At 44.6% G+C, this 23,540-nt stretch overlaps 1 protein-coding gene across 2 annotated transcripts in view; it reads left to right on the forward strand.

Moving 5' to 3' along the window:
• The window catches only part of fndc1 (fibronectin type III domain containing 1), a 202,318-nt gene that overhangs the window by 84,574 nt on the left and 94,204 nt on the right, over positions 1-23,540 (forward strand). For both annotated transcript variants that reach the window (XM_055639966.1, XM_055639967.1), the window contains exons 7-9: positions 315-505; positions 3,738-3,845; positions 14,191-14,379. In XM_055639966.1, the coding sequence (XP_055495941.1) occupies positions 315-505; positions 3,738-3,845; positions 14,191-14,379 (488 nt within the window). The remainder of the gene's footprint in view (positions 1-314; positions 506-3,737; positions 3,846-14,190; positions 14,380-23,540) is intronic.

Here is a 23,540-nt window from a genome sequence, read left to right on the forward strand (position 1 = left end):
CCGGATTTTCTGCGTGTATCAACTGTGGACTATCTGAAAATGTTGCTTGACCAAACCGTTTATGTTGAAGATAGACACAAAATGCTGCAGTAACTCAGCAGGACAGGCAGCATTTCTGGAGAGAAGGAATGGGTGACGTTTCGAGTCGAGACCCTTCCTCAGACTGAAAGTTAGGGGAAATGGAAACGAGAGGTATAGACGGTATAGAACAAATGAATTAGAGATATGCAAAAAAGTACCAATGACAAAGGAAACGGGCCATTGTTCGCTGTTCGTCTGCTGGTCATTTATGTGGTTTGTTTAATGTGTTTCAGATATTACACGGTTCGGTACAGAGAGAGAGGAGAATCCGCCCAATGGGAATACAAGACATCCAAGATATACAGGCGAGTTCTGATTGACAAGCTGACATCAGATTCCATACATGAATTCTCTGTTCGCACTTCTCAAGGAGACAGAAATGGCAAATGGAGTGTTTCAGTCTTCCAAAGAACCCCTGAGTCTGGTATGCTATTTCTGCTCACTACCGCGAGAGCACTCTGAATTCAGCAGTACGTTTAAACTGTGATTGTCTATATTGTCTACTTATTCACTGCTGTTTTACTCTCTTAGAATAAAGGGGAGGTCATTTAAGACTGAGGTGAGAAAAAAAAGTTTTCACCCAGAGAGTTGTGAATTTATGGAATTCCCTGCCACAGAGGGCAGTGGAGGCCAAGTCACTGGATAGATTTAAGAGAGAGTTAGATAGAGCTCTAGGGGCTAGTGGAGTCGAGGGATATGGGGAGAAGGCAGGCATGGGCTATTGATAGGGGCCGATCAGCCATGATCACAATGAATGGCGGTCCAAATGGCCTCATCCTGCACCTATTTTCAATGTTTCTATGTTTCTATGTTTTCTTTAAAAAAAAAAGACCAAATTAATTAGTAATTGAAATTTCCCAAATTAGGTTTCAGGAATGGATACTTTTAGTTTAGTTTAGAGAAACAGCGCGGAAACAGGCCCTTCGGCCCACCGAGTCCGTGCTGACCAGCGATCCCCGCACATTAACACCATCCTACACACACTAGGGACAATATACAATTTTACCAAGCCAATTAACCTACAAACCTGTATGTCTTTACATATGTCTTTGACATATGATGAAAGAATGGATCGACTGGGATATTCACTGGAATTTAGAAGGATGAGAGGATATCTTATCGAAACATATAAAATTAGTAAGGGATTTGGCAGGCTAGATGCAGGAATTTTTTTTCCCAATGTTGGGGAAGTCCACAACCAGGGGACACAGTTTAAGAACAAGGGGTAGGCCATTTAGGCCTGAGTTAAGGAAAAACTTTTTCACCCAGAGAGTTGTGAATCAGTGGAATTCTCTGCCACCAAAGGCAGTGGAGGCCAATTCACTGGATGTTTTCAAGAGAGAGTTAGATATAGCTCTTAGGGTTAACGGAATTAAGGGATATGGGGTGAAAGCAGGAACGGGGTACTGATTTTGTATGATCAGCCATGATCATATTGAATGGCGGTGCTGGCTCGAAGGGCCGAATGGCCTACTTCTGCACCTACTTTCTAATGTTTCTTTGGAATGCGGGAGGAAACCGGAGATCCCAGAGAAAACCCACGCAGGGCACGTGGAGAACGTGCAAACCCCGTACAGGCAGCACCCATAGTCAGGATCGAACCCGGGTCTCTGGCGCTGTCAGGCAGCAACTCTACCGATGCGCCACCGTGCCGCATAATTGGTCCAAAATAAAAATGTTTAAAAGACATTTAGACATATAAAGATGTTATGGGGAGAGAGTTGATGGATTTGGGTCAAATGTGGACAAATGGGACCACTGTATATGGGCATCCTTCTTGGCATGGACAAGTTGGCCCAAAGGGCCTGTGTCCACGACTTTGACAAAACCACAGAGTTCAAATACCTTGCTGGTTTTAAAGAAATATGATATCATTCTTTATTAAAAGTGACACCGATATTTTTATCTCTGTATATGTGGCAACTTGCATTTTCAGTATTCCTGAGGGAGATGTTATCATTAAATCCTATTGAGGACGTTAATTCCAAGCTTAGGAATGTCAATTGTTTGCTTGTTCAGCCTGTGAATGGCAAAAGTCTCGGCATGCCTGCACATGCGACTGTGCTGTTGAACAGGAGAGGAGTGTCGACAAATATCAGCTTATTAATGCAGCTTTCAGCAATACGAGTTGAAATTTTGGAACTATTTTGTTACCCAGGTCATTTGAGATAACCCAACAGAATGCCACCACCACTGCCGAATGCATTGCTAAAATTCTTTACGATACGATACAACTTTATTTATCCCAGGTGGAAAATTGATCTGCCAACAGTCATAAAAAAACACAAAACCCCCCCACAAAAATCATAAAATATTTGAGGTGACATGCAACTAATTGCACAGGTGTGGTCTTGATAACTGCACATTAAAGCTATTTGCTTCCAGGTGTTGTGGAGATACAAGTCACCCAATGAGTTATTGTGAAAAAAAACTACATTTTCAGGCATAGACAAGTTTTTTAGCCCCAAACTGAAAAAGTGTTAAGATTTACCTAGTGATTTAACATCAAAAATCCTGGTGCATTTGGACTATAATTTGTTTCTCTGTCATTCAATACAATCAAGGCATATCCTTCGTCTTATTCCCACTTTCTCCCCGTACTTGGGTATGCCACGTTGTCACCTTTCCCGTCTAACAATGAACCATTCCACATTTTCCATAATCTTTGCTCCCTTATGATCTGTCGTTTTCACACCTTATCCTTCCATATCTCTCATTTCCCGCTCCCCTGCCACTCAGTCTCAAGAAGGGTCTCGACCCGAAACATCGCACATTCCTTCTCTCCAGAGGTGCTGCCTGTCTCAAGAGATTCAAGATTCAAGAGAGTTTATTGTCATGTGCCCCAGAGAGGCCATTGAAATTCTTGCTTTGCTTCAGCACAACAGAATATAGTAGGCATAAATAAATACAGAACAGATCAGTGTGTCCATATACTATTGAAATATATATACACACATAAATATTCAGATAAAGTGCAATGGGCTATTAATGTTTTCTTTGAGTTGAGTTTAACAGCCTGATGGCTGTGGGGAAGCAGCTATTCCTGAACCTGGATGTTGCAGTCTTCAGGCTCCTGTACCCTCTACCTGAAGGCAGCAGGGAGATGAGTGAGTGGCTAGGATGGTGTGGATCCTTGATGATGCTGCCAGCCTTTTTGAGGCAGCGACTGCGATAGATCCCCTCGATGGTAGGGAGGTCAGAGCCGATGATGGACTGGGATAGTGTTTACAACTTTTTGCAGTCTTTACTGCTCCTGTGCGCCCAAGTTGCTGAACCAAGCCCCGCTGAGTTACTCTAGCATTTTGTGTCAATCTTCGGTTTAAACCTGCATCTGCAGTTCCTTCCGACACATCGATTTCCTGTGGGACATCACTTGTTTCCTCAGGCTTCCAGTCTGCAAAACATTGTTTGACCACCACCCGCTGATTTTCTGCCTTCTAGACAATTGGCTACCATTGCCCTGGATCCCATCTCAATCCAAGATAAATCATAAAAGATATTAACTGTCAGTGAGCTCTGGATATGGATTGTATTAAGTTAAATAAGTTATAAAATGCATTAAGTTTGTGAGCCCTGTCTTTTAATAAAACTTAATTGAAGTTTTTCTACCTTATCCTTTGCGGGAAATTCTGAATCCTGTTGACTTGCAAATGCAGTTCCTTCCGCCATTCCTGGGAACTTTGAGGTGAAGCCACTGGGTGAAAAAGGAACGGCAGTGACTGCATCTTGGGATCATCCAAACGATCGCAAGGGGAAGGTCACAGGTAAGAAATTATCATTACGTGTGTTAAAATCTGTGAATAGAAAATGATATTCCTACTTTTTTGTGCTTTACAAGATATGATCCAAAATCTGCTCAAGTAAGTTTCACTGTACAATTAGAATCCTCTCTGTGGAGATGAGTTTGGATGTTACTAATTTAAAGTTTCATGCCCACTATTAAAGGTAGACAAAAATGCTGGAGAAACCCAGCGGGGCAGGCAGCATCCATGGAGAAAAGGAATAGGCGACGTTTCGGGTCGAGACCGTTCTTCAAACTGATCTGCAGTTCTCAGTCTGAAGAAGGGTCTCGGCCCGAAACATCGCCTATTCCTTCTCTCCATAGATGCTGCCTCACCCGCTGAGTTTCTCCAGCATTTTTGTCTACCTTCGATGTTTCCAGCAGTTCTTTCTTAAACATGCCCAATATTAATGCTTCTGGAAAATGCAGGAAAATTGTTAGTGTATCATACAAAAGGAAAGTTGAAACATTTCTCAGAAGGTATGGCTAATATGAAGTTAAGCCTCAAAACTATTCCGGTGCACACCTGAGTAGTGTCAGAGATTATCAATGGTTATGTTTCATGGCGACAAAGATAAGACCTCCTGGTAGTACACTCCTACCCTGTTTATCTCTGTTTCTCAAGTTCCCCCAACCATCGCACTGCACCCACATTTCTCCAACCCCAACCCCCAGTCACTCTAGCCCTTCCCCTTCCTCCATTCACATGTCCCCCATCACCGAGAACCCTTTCCTCTTTTATTCTCCCTCTCCCTGCCCCTTATATGCAAACTTTCCCTCATGCTGTAATTTTCACTTCTCCTCTTCTTTCCTTAACTGATGCGCTTTTGTCTCCTTTTCACCTCGAACCTTTGTCACTTACTCATCAGCCAAGCGAACCTTCTCCTCATTACGTTCACCTATCACTTGCCAGCGTTTGACCAGCCCTCACTTCTCTTTCCTGCCCCCACTTTTGTTTTCCAGCTTTCAGACATGTTTTCATGTAATGTAATTTTAGTAATGTCAGTAGGGCATCACGGTGGTGCAGCGGTAGAGTTGCTGCCTTACAGCGCCAGAGACCTGGGTTCGATCCTGACCACAGGTGCTGTGTGTGTGAAGTGTTGTACGTTCACCCTGTGACCTGTGTGGGTTTTCTCCTGGTGCTCCAGTTTCCTCCCACACTCCAAAGACATACAAGTTTGTAGGTTAATTGGCTAAGGTAAAATTTGTAAATTGTCCCTAGTGTGTTAATGTGTGGAGAATGCTGGTCGGCACAGACTCGGTGGGCCGAAGGGCCTGTTTCTGTGCTGAATCTCCAAACTAAGCTAAATAAAAATGAAGGATCCTTGAGCTGAAACGTTATGTTAGGTAGTTTTCCTTCCACAGATGCTGCCTATCATACTGAAAGATTTGAATATATGTTTCATCAATTTGCTTCACTTTTGCAAAATGAAATCGCTTATATATTGTCTGGGGCTACAAACATATTGAAAGCAATGCCTATTAAAAGCAATTAATTAGAATCCTCTGGTAAATTTCAGACCAATAATTGGTATTCATCCAATGGTGGATTATGGAAATATAAACAAAACTAAATAGCTAAAACATTTCTGACTAAGATAAAAATATTTGTCTTTTACAGGGCTTATTATTTTCAATGCAAGTAATTTTTAAAACTCCCTGAAAACTCCCTTTAGAACTCTGAAGAAGGGTCTCGACCCGAAACGCCACCTATTCCTTCGCTCCATAGATGCTGCCTTACCCGCTGAGTTTCTCCAGCATTTTTGTCTACCTTTAAAACTCCCTTGTTTAGGGTGCACATTCGAACAATCAAGGTTAACCAAATTGTGGTGTCTCAGCTGCAAGACCATGTGATAGGGCACGAGTTGAGTATAGGAGCGAAGAAGTCCTTCTGCAGTTGCACAGGGCCCTGGTGAGACCGCACCTGGAGTATTGTGTGCAGTTTTGGTCTCCAGATTTGAGGTAGGACATTCTTGCTATTGAGGGAGTGCAGCGTAGGTTCACAAGGTTAATTCCCGGGATGGCAGGACTGTCATATGTTGATAGAATGGAGTGGCTGGGCTTGTATACTCTGGAATTTAGAAAGATGAGAGAGGATCTTATTGAAACAGATAAGATTATTAAGGGTTTGGACACGCTAGAGGCAGGAAACATGTTCCTGATGTTGGGGGAGTCCAGAACCAGGGGCCACAGTTTAAGAATAAGGAGTAAGCCATTTAGAACAGAGATGAGGAAACACTTTTTCTCACAGAGAGTTGTGAGTCTGTGGAATTCTCTGCCTCAGAGGGCGGTGGAGGCCGGTTCTCTGGATGCTTTCAAAAGAGAGCTAGATATGGGAAGAAACATAGAAACATAGAAATTAGGTGCAGGAGTAGGCCATTCGGCACTTCGAGCCTGCACCGCCATTCAATATGATCATGGCTGATCATCCAACTCAGTATCCCGTACCTGCCCGTACCTGCCTTGATCTGGCCATAGGGCCCTCTGATCCCCTTGGCCAGCCAAGGGCCACATCTAACTACCCTCTTGGCAGAATAGAGCCAATGAACAGATTCCTCAATTTTATTGTCCCTGTGTGGCAGAGAGACAACCAGAGATTCACCACTCTCTGTGTGAAAAAAAAAAGAAGGCAGGAACAGGGTACTGATAGGGGATGATCAGCCATGATCACATTGAATGGAGGTGCTGGCTCGAAGGGCCGAATGGCCTTACTACTGCACCTATTGTCTATTGTCTATTGACATGCAAACTCTACAAACGCAGCACCCGAGGCTGGGTGCTGTCTATGTGGCTATCAGACCCAGGCCTCTGTCACTGTGAGGCTGCAACTCTAGTTGCTTCACCACCATGCCGTCACTGTTGCTGACCATTTTAACTCTCTCCACCACTCCCGCACCCACCTTTCTGTCCTTTGCTTCCTCCATTACCAGAGTGTGGCCAAATGTGAACTGGAAGGCCAGCGTCTCCTATTCCACTTGGGTAGTTTACGCCCATGAATATTAAATTGTCCCTGTTTCAAGAATTCTCCATCTCTCTCTTTTCTGTGCCTTCCACCCCCCTCTCCCCCCCCCCCCCCCCCCTCCCCCCCCCCCCCCCTTTGGTGTGCCCACAATTATCACATTAACCAACACCTCAGCCACCCTGCTCCTTCCCCTCTTTTGTGCAATCATCTCCCACCCCCGAGACCAGTGGTGGAGGCAGAGACGACGGTAGCATTTAAGATGCTTTCAGATAGGCGCAAAATGCTGGAGTAACTCCGTCAGCTAGGCAGCGTCTCTGGATAGAAGGAATAGGTGATGTTTTGGTTTGTGACCCTTCTTCAGTGTGAGTCAGTGGAGAGTGAAACGAGGGAAACTAGAGGTATGAAAGGGAGGTATAGTGTGAAACTAGAGTGGGAAACTAGAGGGCTGCCACGGGTAGCGCAGCGGTAGAGTTACTGCCTTACAGCGATTGCAGCACCCGAGACCCGGGTTCGATCCCAACTACGGGCGCTGTCTGTGCGGAGTTTGTACGTTCTCCCCGTGGCCTGCGTGGGTTTTGTTTTCTCCGAGATCTTCCTTTTCCTCCCACACTCCAAAGACGTACAGGTTTGTAGGTTAATTGGCTTGGTGCGAATGTAAAAGTGGTTCTTAGTGTGTGGTCGCTGGTTGGTGCAGACTCGGTGGGCCGAAGGGCCTGTTTCCGCGCTGTATCTCTAAAACTAAACCAAAACTAAAAGCACATGGATATACAGAGAATGAAAGGATATGGATACACGTGCCGGCTGATGGGATTAGTTTATCTTGGAATCATGTTCAGCATAGACATTGCCGGTGGAAGGGCCTGTTCCTACTGTGATGTTCTACGGACTTCAGCAACACAGAAATATTCAATAGAAGTCCAAGCAATAGTTTTTAATTTAAAAAACAAACTGCTCGAGGAACTCTGTGGGTCAGGCAGCATCTAGAGAGGGAAATGGACAGATGCCTTTCCTGCTGAGTTTCTCCACAGTATGTTCTTTGCTCAAGAATCCAGCATCTGCAGTCTCTCGTGCTTCAAATTGTTTCAATTAATTTGTGGTAAGCAGGTTACTGGAGATATTCTGTGGGATTTTAAATATGCATTTGGATAGGCTGGGGCAGATTTGGGAGAGTCAGCATAATTTTGCACGTGGGAGGTCGTGTCTTACGAAGTCGATTTTTGTCTTTTGAGGACGCAACTAAAAAGGTTGATGAGGGCAAAGCTGTTGTCTATATGGAATTCAGCAAGTCATGTGGTGTAATGTTCCACATGGTGCGCTGCTCTGGAAGATTAGATCGCATGCAATCCAGAGAGAACGTGGCGTCTTCATAGAGAATTGGCTCCAGGGCAGGAAGCAGGGGGTGATGGTGGAAGGTTGTTTTTTGATCTGGAGGTCTGTGACTAGCGATGTGCCTCAAGGATCAGTGCTGGGCCCTTTGCTGTTTGTGGTCTATATCAACAATTAGGGCAGGAATATCCAAGGTATGATTAGTAATTTTGCAGATGACAAATAAGTGGATGGCATCATAGATAGTTTAGATTAATTTATTATCATTGTCATATGTATCGAGGTACAGTAACATGTTTTTGTTGCATGCTGCCCAGTCATTCAAAGACTATACATGATTACTATCAGGCCGTCCACAGTGTATGGATACATGATAAAGGGTATATCATTTAGTGCAAGATAAAGTCCATCAAAGTTTGATCAGAGGTCTCCAATGAGGTAGATGGGAGGTCAGGACTGCACTCTACCTGGTGAGAGGACCACTCTACCTGGTTGCCTGATAACAGCTGGGATGAAGCTGTTCTTGAATCTGGAGGTGTGTGCTTTCAAATTTCTGTACCTCTTGCCTGACGGGAGAGGGGAGAAGAGGGAGTGACCGAGGGTGAGACTGGTCCTTGTTTATGCCAATGGCCTTGCTGAGGCAGCGTGAGATACGTGAAGTCCAAGGAATGGAGGTTGGTTGTGTGAATGTTTGGGCTACGTCCACAACTCAGCAATTTCATGCGGTCTTGGATGGAGTTGTTCCCAAACCATGCTGTGATGTGTCCCGCTAGAATGCCTTCTAAAATCCCTGTCCCACTGTACGAGTTCATTCAAGTGCTCTCCCGAGTTTAAAAAAAATATCAAACTCGTGGAAAGCACATTGAACGAACGTAGCGGGTACTTCGGAGCTCAGGGACGTCTCTTACCGACTCGTAACGCTAACGGCAGATACTTGGGAAACGCGGTAAGCTCGGAAAGACTCGTGAAGATTTTTCAATATGTTGAAAAATGTCCACGAGAGCCCCGAGTACCTGCGAGCGGCCATTACCGTAAATCTCCGAGTTCAAATCAGGGCAAACTCGGGAGAACTCTTGGAATGAACTCGTACAGTGGGACAGGGCTTTAAGGCAGATCTGTAGAAATTAGTGAGGATTGTTTGAGGCATGCTGAACTTCCTTAGCCTTTGCACGTAGAGGCATTGGTGTGGTTTCTTGACCATTACTTTGATGCGCCTGGTCTAGCACAAATTGCTACTGATATTGATCCCTAAAAAATGGAAGCTTTCAACCATCGCCGCCATCAACATATACCAAGTTGTGTGTCCCATTTCACTTTCTGAAGTTGATCACTATCTCCTTTGTCTTGCTGACATTGAGGGAGTGGTTGGTGTCTTGGCCCCAGGTTACGCGGTTCTCCATCTCCATCCTGTACTCCAGTTGGCTGTCGCCTGGAAATTTTACATATGGATAGGAAAAAAACTGCAGATGCTGGTTTAAATCGAAGATAGACACAAAATGCTGGAGTAACTCAGCCGGACAGGCAGCATCTCTGGTGGGAAATGGACAGATGCCTTTCCCGCCGAGTGTCTCCACAGTATGTTTTTTTGCTCAAGATTCCAGCATCTGGAGTCTCTTGTGTCTCAAATTGTTTTAATTAACTTGTGGTTAACAAGTTACTGGAGATGTTCTGTGGAAGGATATGAATGCATTTGGATAGACAGGGAGAGTCAGCATAGTTTTGTACGTGGAAGATCGTGTCTTACGAAGTTGATTGAGTTTTTTGAGGACCCTTCTCTGGAGAGAAGGAATGGGCGACATTTTGGGTCGGGACCCTTCTTCAGACCGTGATTTACATATGGAGTTGGTTTGGCATTTGGCTGCACAGTCGTGAGTGTATAAGGAGTATAGAAGGGGTTTGAGAACGCATCCTTGCAGGGCACCAGTGTTGATGACTATCGTAGAGGATGATTGTTCATCCATCACCACTGAAGAAGGCAAAAACAATTAGAAACATAGAAAATAGGTGCAGGAGGAGGCCATTCAGCCCTTCGAGCCAGCACCGTGATCATGGCTGATCGTCCCCAATCAATAACCCATGCCTGCCTTCTCCCCATATCCCTTGATTCCACTAGCCCCTAGAGCTCTATCTAACGCTCTCTTAAATCCATCCAGTGATTTGGCCTCCACTGCCCTCTGTGGCAGCGAATTCCACAAATCTACAACTCTGGGTGAAAAAGTTTTTTCTCACCTCAGTCTTAAATGGCCTCCCGTTTATTCTAAGACTGTGGCCCCTGGTTCTGGACTCGCCCAACATTGGGAACATTTTTCTTGCACCTAGCTTGTCCAGCCCTTTTATAATCTTATATGTTTCTATAAGAACCCCCTCATCCTTCTAAACTCCAGTGAATACAAGCCTAGTCTTTTCAATCTTTCCTCATATGACAGTCCCGCCATCCCAGGGATCAATCTCGTGAACCTACGCTGCACTGCCTCAATCACAAGGATGTCCTTCCTCAAATTAGGAATTGCAGCAGGATCTTGATCAGTTGGGCAAATGGAGTGAGCAATGGTTAATGGACTTTAATACAGTTAAAACAGATAAGTGTGAGGTGTTGCATTTTGAAAAGATAAACCAGGGCATGATCTTCACAATGAATGGCAGGGAATAGAGGTGTGTTGTAGAGCAGAGGGATCTCGGAGTGCAGGAACATGGTCACAGGTAGATAGGGTGTTGAAGAAGGTTTTCGGCATATTGGCCTTCATCAGCCAGAGTATTGAGTACAGAGGTTGGGAGGTCATGTTACAGTTATACAAGACATTGGTGAGGCTGCATTTAGAGTATTATGTTCAGTTTTGGTCACTCTGTTGGGGGAAAGATGTTGTTAAGCTGGAAAGGGTGCAGGGAAAATTCACGAGGATGTTGCCAGGACTCGAGGGTGTGAGCTCGAGGGAGAAGGTGAGCAGGCTGGGACTTTATTCCTTGGAGTGCAGGAGGATGAGGGGTGATCTTATAGAGGTGTATAAAATCATGAGGGAATAAAAGATGGTAACTTTAACCAGAGCAGGGGAATCAGGAACTAGTGAGCATTGGTTGAATGTTTTGCCATGACTTCTGTTGGTCCGGCAAAATGGATAATCTAGCATAAAACGCTGGAGTAACTCAGCGGGTGAGGCAGCATCTCTGGAGAGAGAAGGAATGGGTGAACCCTTCTTCAGACCGATGTCAGGGGAGGGGGCGGGACAGAGATAGAATGTAGGCGGAGACAGTTAGACTGGTGGGAGAACTGGGAAGGGGGAGGGGATGGAGAGAGAAAGCCAGGGCTATCTGAAGTTAGAGAAGTCAATGTTCATACCACTGGGGTGTAAACTGCCCAAGCAACATATGAGCTGCTGTTACTCCAATTTGGGCTGGGCCTCACTCTGACCATGGAGGAGGCCCAAGACAGAAAGGTCAGATTTGGAATGGGAGGGGGTTAAAGTTCTGTTTTTAGCGTTTGTTTTTCACGTCTTTGTGATCATTCTGCCCGCACAATCCCTCAAATGGAAAAACAGATTTATTTTTGATAGTCTAATTAACCATATCTCAATTTGGTCAGGTTGGGCGGAGTTCCCCCTGCCACAGGTACCATGTAATCCCGTGCTACCTGCTCCATGGTTGGATAGTCGACAACTAAACCCGTCTCCCCCACCTGGTTTGCCAGATGAGGAGGGGGCTGTGGACCCCCAGCAGGATCAAAAACAAGACCTGTCAAAGGGCGGATGAGCTCCTAGCGAGCCAACGGCCATCCACACTTCAGTAGAAGTTGCGATCACTGTCGTACATAGCATTGTAAGGAATGATGATAAAGCACACACACCAAAATCCTATACGTCCAGTGGCGGAAGTCCGCAGGAACTGGAGAACAGAGATGTGTGGTGCGTCCGTCACCGTTCCCGTTGGAAACCAGCACTACTGTGTCGCTAGTGTTTTCAGTTATGATGATGAATGAATGAATTTTCATGTTTTAATTCAGCAAGGCTCAGGAACCAAGGGTGCCGGAACATTGGTGGTGGGCCTATACCATGTTTGTTTGTATTCTCATTCAGTGTATTGCCTAGGTCATGATGATGTGGATTGCACACAGCTATGGGACTTATATCATCATGTCAACCCTTTGTCATAGAGGATAGAAAGATTGTGAAATATTATTTAAAAAAAAAAAAAAAAAAAAAAAAAAATTATTAGAAGTAGTGTACATTACAATAATATAAGGCAAAAATACCATAATACATTTCTTGTACCATTTCATATTTTAAGCTTTAAAAAGAAGAAAAGTAAAGAAAGTGAGATAGGACCGTGTGTGAAAGAGTGATCAAAAAAAGCCCCTTAGACACAAAGAGTTAGAAAAACAAGTTAAGAAGTAAGCCATAGAAAAGAAAAAAGAGAAAAAGAAAACAGAAGCTATGTTAAAAGTAGAAAAAAGAGCTGAAAGGGATATACCAACTTCGTATTTTTCCTCCCCCCTCACCAGGTTCTGAAACCATTTCCTTTCAGAGTTCTGTTGCACCTGATACTTGTAGTAAGTCGATAAATGCAGACCAAATCTTTTGGAAATGGTCTGGTTTGCCTGCTAGAAGGAATCTCATATCTTCCAGGTGTAACGTTTCGGACATATTTGAAATCCACATATTTATTGTTGGTGTTCAAGTAGGAACTGCAGATGCTGGAAAATCGAAGGTACACAAAAATGCTGGAGAAACTTAGCGGGTGCAGCAGCATCTATGGAGCGAAGGAAATAGGCAACGTTTCGGGCCGAAACCCTTCTTCAGGACTGATAGGGGGTGGCGGGGAGAAGGAAGGAAAAGGAGGAGGAGGAGCCCGAGGGCTGAGGGATGGGAGGAGACAGCCCGAGGGCTGAGGAAGGGGAGGAGACAGCAAGAGCTAACAAAATTGGGAGAATTCAATGTTCATGCCTGCAGGATGCAGATGCCCCAAGTGGAATATGAGGTGCTGTTCCTCCAATTTCCGGTGTTGCTAACTCTGGCCATGGAGGAGACCCAGGACAGAGAGGTCGGATGGGGAATGGGAGGGGGAGTTGAAGTGCTAAGCCACAGGGAGGTCAGGTAGGTTCTTGCGGACCGAGCGGAGGTGTTCGGCGAAACGATCGCCCAACTTCCGCTTAGTCTCACCGATGTAAATCAGCTGACATCTAGAGCAGCGGATGCAGTAGATGAGGTTGGAGGAGATACAGGTGAACCTCTGTCGCACCTGGAACGACTGCTTGGGACCTTGAATGGAGGGGGAAGGTAAAGGGACAGTTGTTGCATTTCTAGCGGTTGCAACGGAAAGTGCCCGGGGAGGGGGTGGTACGGGAGGGAAGGGAAGAATTGACAAGGGAGTTGCAGAGGGGGCGGTCTTTGCGGAAGGCAGACATGGGGGGAGATGGGAAGATGTGGCGAGTGGTAGGGTCAAGTTGGAGGTGGTTATTGTTGGTGTGGGGCGTTTTTCCAGAATTTAAGTATAAGTTTTTTTCCCATTTTTTCCCCCATTATTAAACCGCAAGTTCTTTTGGGACGCAGTTAGTTCAAGGCTGCCTTCCATTGTTCCAAAAATAATCAGTTCTGCATTCGGTATCAATTTTATTTTAAATAATTTTGTGAAAATTTCAAAAATTTAATTCCAAAATTTTTGGATTTTTATGCAGAAAACAAGGGAATGCGCTATAGTTGCTTCTTGTGATAGACATTTATCACAGATAGGGGAGACATTAGGAAAAAGTTTACTAATTTTAGTTTTTGAGTAATATAGTCTATGTAAGGTTTTAAATTGAATTAGAGTATGTCTTACGTTAATCGAGCATTTATGCACATATAGCAAATATTTATGCCACCTCTCTTTCGAAATTTTTATAGCTAGTTCTTGTTCCCAGTCTCTTCTAAGAGACATTGTTATTTTAATACTCTACTAAACATTACTCTACTGTAAACATTAGCAACGCACTTTGTGGTCATTCTGTCCCTCAAACGGAAAAACAGAATTGTTTTCAGTTGTCTGCTTAACCATATCTCAACTGTTTCAGAATACATCGTTTCATATGCCCCAGCTCTCAAACCATTTGGGGTGAAGACGGTGACTTTTCCTGCGGACGTTACGGCAGCAGTAATCGATCATCTACAGCCTGGGGAACGCTATGTTTTCAAAGTCCGAGCAGCAAACCGGAAGGGGCCAGGTCCTCAGTCCAAGACCCTCAGTGTTGTTCTGCCAAAGTGTAAGTATTGCACTTATTTAGGATGAAGCTTTTCATGTTTCCTGTGTTTTCCTGTGTCACTGGACTTCCATTGGTTTCTGTACACAGGCCATCACAACTAGTGCGATGGTCTGTGTATAGAATGCCACTTTTTGTCTGTTTCTCTTCTCTTGCAGCATTCTTCCCCTCCTCTCCACACTCCCTACAATCAGTCTGAAGAAGGGTCCTGTCCCAAAACGGTAGACTTTTACAGATACAGCGTAGAAATGGGATCTTAAGCCGATTGAGTCCACGCCGACCAGTGATCTCCCCATACACTGCCCGGCACACTTACGACAATTTACACATGCCGATTAACCCACAGATCTGTATGTCTTTGGAGTGTGGGAGGTAACTGGAGCACCCGGAGAAGTCAAGTCAAGTCAATTTTATTTCTATAGCACATTTGCAAAACAACTCTCGTTGACCAAAGAGCTTTACATTGTTGGAGGTACTAATGTGCTACAAACAGTGGTATATGGATTAACAATACATACATAAATACATACATACCGCCCTCCCTCAGAGGACCTCAAGAAAGGCTTGAGAGAAAACCCATGCGGTCACAGGGAAAACGTAAAAACTCCGCACAGACAGCACCTATCATCAGGCCATGTTCTCCAGGGGCCTTGTCAACCAGCCACTTGACTTGCTGAATTACTCTAGCACTTTGTGTTATTTCATCACAACTAATGTTGCACTAAAGACTCTAAGGCCAAGTCCTAATTATGAAATACTTGGCCTATTATTTTAATAGCTAGATAGTACTTCATAGATGATAAATGTATTTGTTGTTTGGTTAGTGCCTTCGCTGAAGGCGATGTTGCAAGTGTTTCCAAAATGCTTGGCTAACACACAAGAAATGCCTATTTCTGAATCATGAATCGGCCTTTGCAAGATGAGGATGAAGTAACAAGGATAGATTATCAACAAGTCACATGTGTTTCAAGTGGTATAAATAATCCATATGCTGTTAGAAATATTCAGAGGGAATTAACAGGAAGCAGATAGCAGTTCATCATATTTCTGAAAGATTGCAAATTGATGTGAATATTGAAGTATGCTGAGATATTGTAAGGAATGCATGCTTTCCGTTCTAGACTTTACAAGATTTCCTGGTAGATTTGATATGCATCACAATGAGTCTTTTTAGTTTAGTTTAGAGATACAGTGTGGAAACAGGCTCTTTTCTCCACCAAGTCCGCACCGACCAGCGATCCCTCCATGCACAACTCAGGGATACTGAGTTGGATGATCAGCCATGATCATATTGAATGGCGGTGCAGGCTCGAAGGGCCGAATGGCCTACTCCTGCACCTAATTTCTATGTTTCTATGTTTCTATGCACTAGCACTATCCTGCACACTACAGACAATTCACAATATACAGAAGCCAATTAACCTACAAACTTGGTAGGCACAAAATGCTGGAGTCACTCAGCGGGACCGGCAGCAACATCCCTGGAGAGAAGGAGTGGGTGACGTTTCGGGTCGAGATCCTTCTTCAGACCTAACCTCCAAACCTGTACGTCGTTGGAATGTGGGAGGAAACCGGAGCATCCGGCGAAAACTCACGCAGTCACGGGGAGAACGTACAAACTCCATACAGACAACACCCATTTTCTGGACCATACCCGGGTCTCTGGCGTTGTAAGGTAGCAACTCTACCGCTGTGCCACCGTGCCACCCACCCTGTTTGAGAAACCAGAGGACAGATCTTTTGAATTACTGAATGCAGGAACACATTGTTCAAGGATAAGTAATCCAAATAAAAGAAGTGTTAGTCTCGTCAGAACATAGTCATAGAGTTATATGATGTGTGAATGTGCACTTTGGTCCACTATGTTTATTACTGGCCATCAAGCACCTATCTATACTAATCTCAATTTTCGGCAGTTTGCCTGTGCACTTTCAAAGAAACATAGAAACATAGAAAATAGGTGCAGGAGGAGGCCATTCGGCCCTTCGAGCTAGCACCGCCATTCATTGTGATCATGGCTGATCGTCCCCTATCAATAACCCGTGCCTGCCTTCTCCCCATATCCCTTGATTCCACTAGCCCCCAGAGCGCTATCTAACTCTTAAATCCATCTAGTGATATGGCCTCCACTGCCCTCTGTGACAGGGAATTCCACATCGAGGCATTGTAAAAGATCTTTGAAATATTTTTAAAATATTGGGTGAGTGTTTGCCTTCAACCCCTCTGGGCAATGCGTTCAATTGTGGCAAGGCTTGTAGAAACATAGAAACATAGAAACATAGAAATTAGGTGCAGGAGTAGGCCATTCGGCCCTTCGAGCCTGCACCGCCATTCAATATGACCATGGCTGATCATCCAACTCAGTATCCCGTACCTGCCTTCTCTCCATACCCCCTGATCCCCTTAGCCACAAGGGCCACATCTAACTCCCTCTTAAATATAGCCAATGAACTGTCCTCAACTACCCTCTGTGGCAGAGAGTTCCAGAGATTCACCACTCTCTGTGTGAAAAAAGTTCTTCTCATCTCGGTTTTAAAGGATTTCCCCCTTATCCTTAAGCTGTGACCCCTTGTCTTGGACTTCCCTAACATCGGGAACAATCTTCCTGCATCTAGCCTGTCCAACCCCTTAAGAATTTTGTAAGTTTCTATCAGATCCCCTCTCAATCTTCTAAATTCTAGAGAGTATAAACCAAGTCTATCCAGTCTTTCTTCATAAGACAGTCCTGACATCCCAGGAATCAGTCTGGTGAATCGTCTCTGCACTCCCTCTATGGCAATAATGTCCTTCCTCAGGTTTGGAGACCAAAACTGTACGCAATACTCCAGGTGTGGTCTCACCAAGACCCTGTACAACTGCAGTAGAACCTCTCTGCTCCTATACTCAAACCCTTTTGCAATGAAAGCTAACATACCATTCGCTTTCTTTACTGCCTGCTGCACCTGCATGCCTACCTTCAATGACTGGTGTACCATGACACCCAGGTCTCGCTGCATCTCCCCCTTTCCCAATCGGCCACCATTTAGATAATAGTCTGCTTTCCCGTTTTTGCCACCAAAATGGATAACCTCACATTTATCCACATTATACTGCATCTGCCAAACATTTGCCCACTCACCCAGCCTATCCAAGTCACCTTGCAGTCTCCTAGCATCCTCCTCGCAGCTAACACAGCCCCCCAGCTTAGTGTCATCCGCAAATTCGGAGATGTTGCATTCAATTCCCTCGTCCAAATCATTAATATATATTGTAAATAGCTGGGGTCCCAGCACTGAGCCTTGCAGTACCCCACTAGTCACTGCCTGCCATTGTGAAAAGGACCCGTTTACTCCTACTCTTTGCTTCCTGTTTGCCAGCCAGTTCTCTATCCACATCAATACTGAACCCCCAATGCCGTGTGCTTTAAGTTTGTATACTAATCTCTTATGTGGGACCTTGTCGAAAGCCTGAACTTTCTACCATAACGGGTCACACAACAAAGTGGGCAATATCACTGGCAACAGCACATTCTTCCCCGATGAGCTCAGTACATTCTTTGCTTGTTTTGGATGGATTGTTAATGGAATGACATCACCCATCCCAGCAGCCTCTGGTGCATGGTCATCATCTTCACACATCAGATCGGCCTTCCCATGGAAATTGGTTGAACCCATGGAAAATGGTTAGCCCTAATGGATTCTTCAGCCACACCCTCAGAACCTGCGCAGATCAGCGATCAGAATTATTTGCGGATATCTTTAGCCTTTCCAGACGCCAATTTGTGGTTACTACCTGCTCACTGGAGGGAAGGAATCGGGTCGGAAGAAGGAATCGGGAAGGAAGAAGCCCACTGCCATCGTGGAGACAAAGACACCATGTTTGGGCACTATATCTGAGGAAGGATGGGCTGGCTCTGGAGAGGGTCCAGAGGAGGTTTACAAGAATGATCCTAGGAGTGAGTGGGTTAACGTATGATGAGGGTATGACGGCACTGGGCCTGTACTCGCTGGAGTTTAGAAGAATGAGGGGGAGACCTCATTGAAATGTACAGAGTAATGAAAGTTTTTGATAGAGTGGGTGGATGTGGTATGAGGATGTACTCGCTGGAGTTTAGAAGAATGAGGGGGAGACCTCATTGAAATGTACAGAGTAATGAAAGTTTTTGATAGAGTGGATGTGGAGAGGATGTTTCCGCTAGTGGGAGAGTCTAGGACTAGAGGTCATAGCCTCAGAATTAAAGGATGTTCCTTTAGGAAGGAGATGAAGAGTTATATGTGGCCCTTGTGGCTAAGGGGATCAGGGGGTATGGAGAGAAGGCAGGTAAGGGATACTGAGTTGGATGATCAGCCATGATCATATTGAATGGCGGTGCAGGCTCGAAGGGCCGAATGGCCTACTCCTGCACCTAATTTCTATGTTTCTATGTTTCTAAAACCGGCTTTGACTAGACCTGCGACTAAAATTTTTAAACGGCAACCTGTGTTTAGTTGAGGCCGGTTTTAATCATGATGAAAAAATAGCAGCAGCCTAGATGAAGCCTTGACCACGCGGAAACCACTTTCGACCATTAGGGAGAGTGACCAAAACCTCTGGTGACCTCATGGAATCTTTGGGTGGCGGGCAAGGTCATCAGAGGTTGCTGTTTAAATCTCCTAAGTGGGACAGGCCCTTAACTCAGTAGGATAGGCAGCATCTCTGTACAGAAGGAATGGAAGGAATTCCTTCTCTCCAGAGATGTTGCCTGTCCCGCTGAGTTACTCCAGCACTTTGTGTCTATTATGACTTGCACAAATCCCTTCTACCATGACAGGGTCATTATAGAATGGCAATGCTTCGTATCTCTCCGATTACAATGGTAACCAGACCAAACATACCAGCTACTTCGTGTTTCGCTGGGTTTGCTCTGTAAACCGATTTCCGCTGCCCCAAAGCACTCCTTGCTCGTGAAGATATTCTTGACATTGGATTAACTGCTGAAAGACAATCACAAAATAATATAAAATAAATTCCAGGGCAGCGCAGGAATTTAATTCAACATTTTTAAAGTATATTAGCTAGACATTTAGATTCAAGAAACAATTTTCAAAACTGAATGTCATTACATCCAGCACACACTTTAAAACGCTTTAAAACTGTCTTTACCTTGCACTAAACGTCACTCCCTTATCATACACTGTAAATGGCTCAATTGTAATCATGTGTTGTCTTTCTGCTGACTGGATAACACGCAACAAAAGCCTTTCACTGTACCTCGTTACACGTGAAAAATAAACTAAACTAAAACACTTCGAGCATTGAGGTTGAATTTCTACTCCAAGGTGTAAAATTACATTATCAAAGCTATCTCACTCTTCAAAGCCTCCCACTCGCCAGATGTCTCCTTTCCCTTAAAACAACTTACTCCAATCATCTTTTGGAAAAATATGTCATCCAAATCTGCCTTGCCTCAATTTAGAACATTAACTTGTGGGCCAGTTCTGTACTTTTTTATATCCATAATTATTATTATTATATATTATGAAACATAATTTATAACACATGGTATGAGCTGAATTTTTGCTTTGATTTTATTAACAATGTTGGCCAAATCTGCAAGCCCTTGGAATGCATGGAATGGCAAAGAGAAGTTCGGGAATTGCAGTACGCGCTCGGGCTTGATACATGCATTTTTATTGCTAACGTTCCACCTTATAAAATGTACTTAAAATCATCAAACATCACTTGCGGCATGACCAATTGTCAATCACTATCACAATAATACTAAAAGCAACGGAACACACAAAATACATTTTAACATAAACATCCACCAGAGCGACTCCTCCACATTCCTCACTGTGAAAAAAAATTAAGATCTCTGCCCTTCTTTGCTCTACCGTGGTCGGGGGCCTCGAGCCCTCCGTTGACGGGACGATTTTGACTTGTAGACGGTGGCGTTTGGGGCCGTCTGCTTCGGGGCGATCAGCTCCTGCATCGGGGGGGATGTCAGCTCCCCCGCGCCGGGTAATCGGGCCCCGCATCGGGGCTGGTCGAGCCTCTGTGTCGCTGGAGCTCCCAACTAGCCTCTCCCGAGACTGCGAGCTCCTGATGGTAAAGTCCATAGGCCGCAGGTTGGAGCGATCCCAGGCAACGGATCGACTCCGATGTTGGGTCCATGCCCCATGGTGGGGCCCAAGTCAGTCTGAGGAGCCTCCAGCTCCATCGATGGTAGGCCGCAGAGCGACCGGAGATACGACCCAGAAAACAATTGCATCTCTGGCAAGGTAAGAAACTGAAAAATAAGTTTCCCCCGACCCCCAAATAGAACAAACCGGAGAACATTTACACAGACTTTTAAAACGCACTAAAGATTTTTTAAAAAGACGAAAAACAGACAGACTGTTGGCGGGGCTGCCAATTGTGCGGCGCCCTCTGGTGGATTGTTGTTAAATCTCTGCAGTCTTGGAGCTCCATCTTGGATGTTGCTCTTTGTTGCTGGGCTGTGGAGGAGCGCAGGCAGATACACGGTATTTGGATTTTGGATTCATACAGGCTTGAAAACAGGCTCTTTGACCCAACTTGTCGATGCCGATCAAGACGTCCAATACAAGCTATTCCCATTTGCCTGAATTTGGGCTCTCTACTTTTCCTATCCATGATCCTTCCCAGTGCTTTTTTTTAATGTTGTTATTGTGCCTGTGTCAGCTGCATTCAAGATCAGTTTATTGTCACGTGTGCCAATTAAGGTACAGTGAAATTCGAATTACCACACAGCCATGCTAAAAATAAAGCAACAAGACACACAACTACATACAAGTTCACATAAACATCCACCACAGCAGATTCTCCACATTCCTCACTGTGATGGAAGGCAATAAAGTCTAATCTTCTCTTTATTCTCCCGCGGTCGGGGCAGCTGAAACATCGCAGTGGAGGCGATCAAACCTCCCACGTCGGGGCGGTCCACACCCTCTATATGGAAAACGTTGCCCTCTGGTTCCTATTAAATCTGTACCTGCTCACATTAATCTTATGCTGTCTGGTTCTTGGTTCCTTTACCCTGGGATAAAGATTCTGTGCATTTACTGTATTCATTTCCCTCATCATTTTATACTCTCCATAAGATGACTAATTAGCCTTCTATGATCGAAGGAATAATGTTTTGACTTACCCAATAACACAGGCTCTCAGGTCCTGGTAATATCCTTGTAAATCTTCTTGATACTTTTTTTCGTTCAGTAGCATCATTCCATAGCAGGATAAACAATGCTGAATCCAATAGTCCAACTATGCCCTCACCATTATATTGTACACCTGTAACATAAAGTTTCTATTTCTATACTCAATGCCTTGACTGATGAGCCAATATACTAAAAGCCAATTCTCCACCCTATCTACCTGCGATGCCACTTTCAAGGGACTATGTACTTCTAGTCTGAGATTCCTCTCCTCTACAATCCTCTACCATTCTGTGAATGAGCAGGTTTGACGTCACAAAATGCAACATCTCACACGCATCTGAATTAAACTCCATTTGCCAAAGCTGATGTAACTCAGTGGGTCAGGCAGTATCTCAGTGGATTGTCACCTTGTCGTGGTGGAGCAGCTTGTGTGGACCTGAGATCCTGAGAGCGATGCCGTCTGGAGCTATGCTCCTGGTAGGGCCACCCATAGCGGTAAGGTCGAGGGGGAGGTCTCTGACAAAGAGCAATCCAACCAAGACCTCAATGGTGGAACAGGCGGAGGATGATGGCTGACTTTAGTGGAGCGTTTCAACGGCTGGGAAGGCGAATGAAGGCTGCAGCAGAAAAGGGTCTCCTTCTCAGGGTTCTACACTTATAACAAATCCTTCGCTCCATAGATGCTGCCTCACCCGCTGAGTTTCTCCAGCATTTTTGCCTACCTTCGATTATTTTGGCATCTGCAGTTCTTTCTTAAACATACAGTCTATACATGGTAACAAGCATTGGGAGACCAGTGGGATGGATTTAGCAGGGGCTGTGGGCATTTTCCGCTGTGCGGGAACTCAGTTTGCGGCGGCATTTCCGACTTGCGAACTGTTTGGGACAGAAACAGTTCTCACGAACAGCACTCTGCCACAACCTGGCTTGGACTGGGGTGGACCAGTTATGTGGTGAGAGACAGTGGCTGGATTTTTATGGATAGGAGCTGTCCAGAATAAATTGGAAGAGTAGAGGACGCAAAACACCTTCAAATGCCCAGCACATGATTCAAGATAAGAACCTCCTTTCATTGAAAGGGACAGCACACAACCATTTGGATGAGTTTTTGACTGATGACCACCCATAGACTGTGTTCTGCGCGTACTAATTTGTAACATCCGACTCACTGAGCCAGTCTTTAATTTTAATGACATGAGATTGTTTTATTATGCCGGATATTTAGTTTAATTACAAACATAAGCTTGAAAACCACAGCGTGGTAAGAAATGAAATAGATTTTCTATCCTATTGTGTTGTCTAGAATTCCTGTGCAATTTGAAACATTTGTTGTGTTTCACAGCGGCTACATTCTGTTGTAAATATTTGTGCAGAGCAAAGTAATCTGTAACAGGCTGGCATTTAGTTGCATTGTTAAAAAAAATCAAAGGGATAAAATATTTTTTAAAAATTGGATGTTAAATATTATAAATTAAAATGTAAGGGTTTTGAATTTTGGATGATTCATTTGGAAAAGAACTTGAGAGATAACGTGATTGGATTTTTCAGAGATTAATGACAAATTTCAGCCTGTGACATTGTTGTACTTTTAGATGTGACATAAGTACAAATATTTTTAATGAAAGAAAGCAGGTAAATTGAAAGGTTGTTATCATGGTACCAGGATGGGACGCCGAAGATCGAGAAGCCGAAACCAAGAAGTCGAGGACAACGTCATGTCCTTTCTGCGTCGTGTCCTTTCTGCGTCGTGTCCGTTCTGCGTCGTGTCCTTTCTGCGTCGTGTCCTTTCTGCATCATGTCCATTCGCCATCGTGTTCTTTCGGTGTTGTGCCCGTTCAATATCTTGGATTTTCGGCGTGATGTAGGTTCGGCATCTTGGCTTCGGCTTCTTGGCTTCGGCTTCTCATCCTTCGACGTCCTGTCCGCCAATGGTTATCATGAGTGCTTTAATGAAATGACTGATGCTTCTAGCATTGTTGGGCTATGTGTAGAAACTCCTTGTATAAAGCTCATCTCACCTCATTGAGC

The sequence above is a fragment of the Leucoraja erinacea genome, chromosome 8 (assembly GCF_028641065.1).
Source record: "Leucoraja erinacea ecotype New England chromosome 8, Leri_hhj_1, whole genome shotgun sequence".
Classification (NCBI taxonomy): Eukaryota; Metazoa; Chordata; class Chondrichthyes; order Rajiformes; family Rajidae; genus Leucoraja; species Leucoraja erinaceus.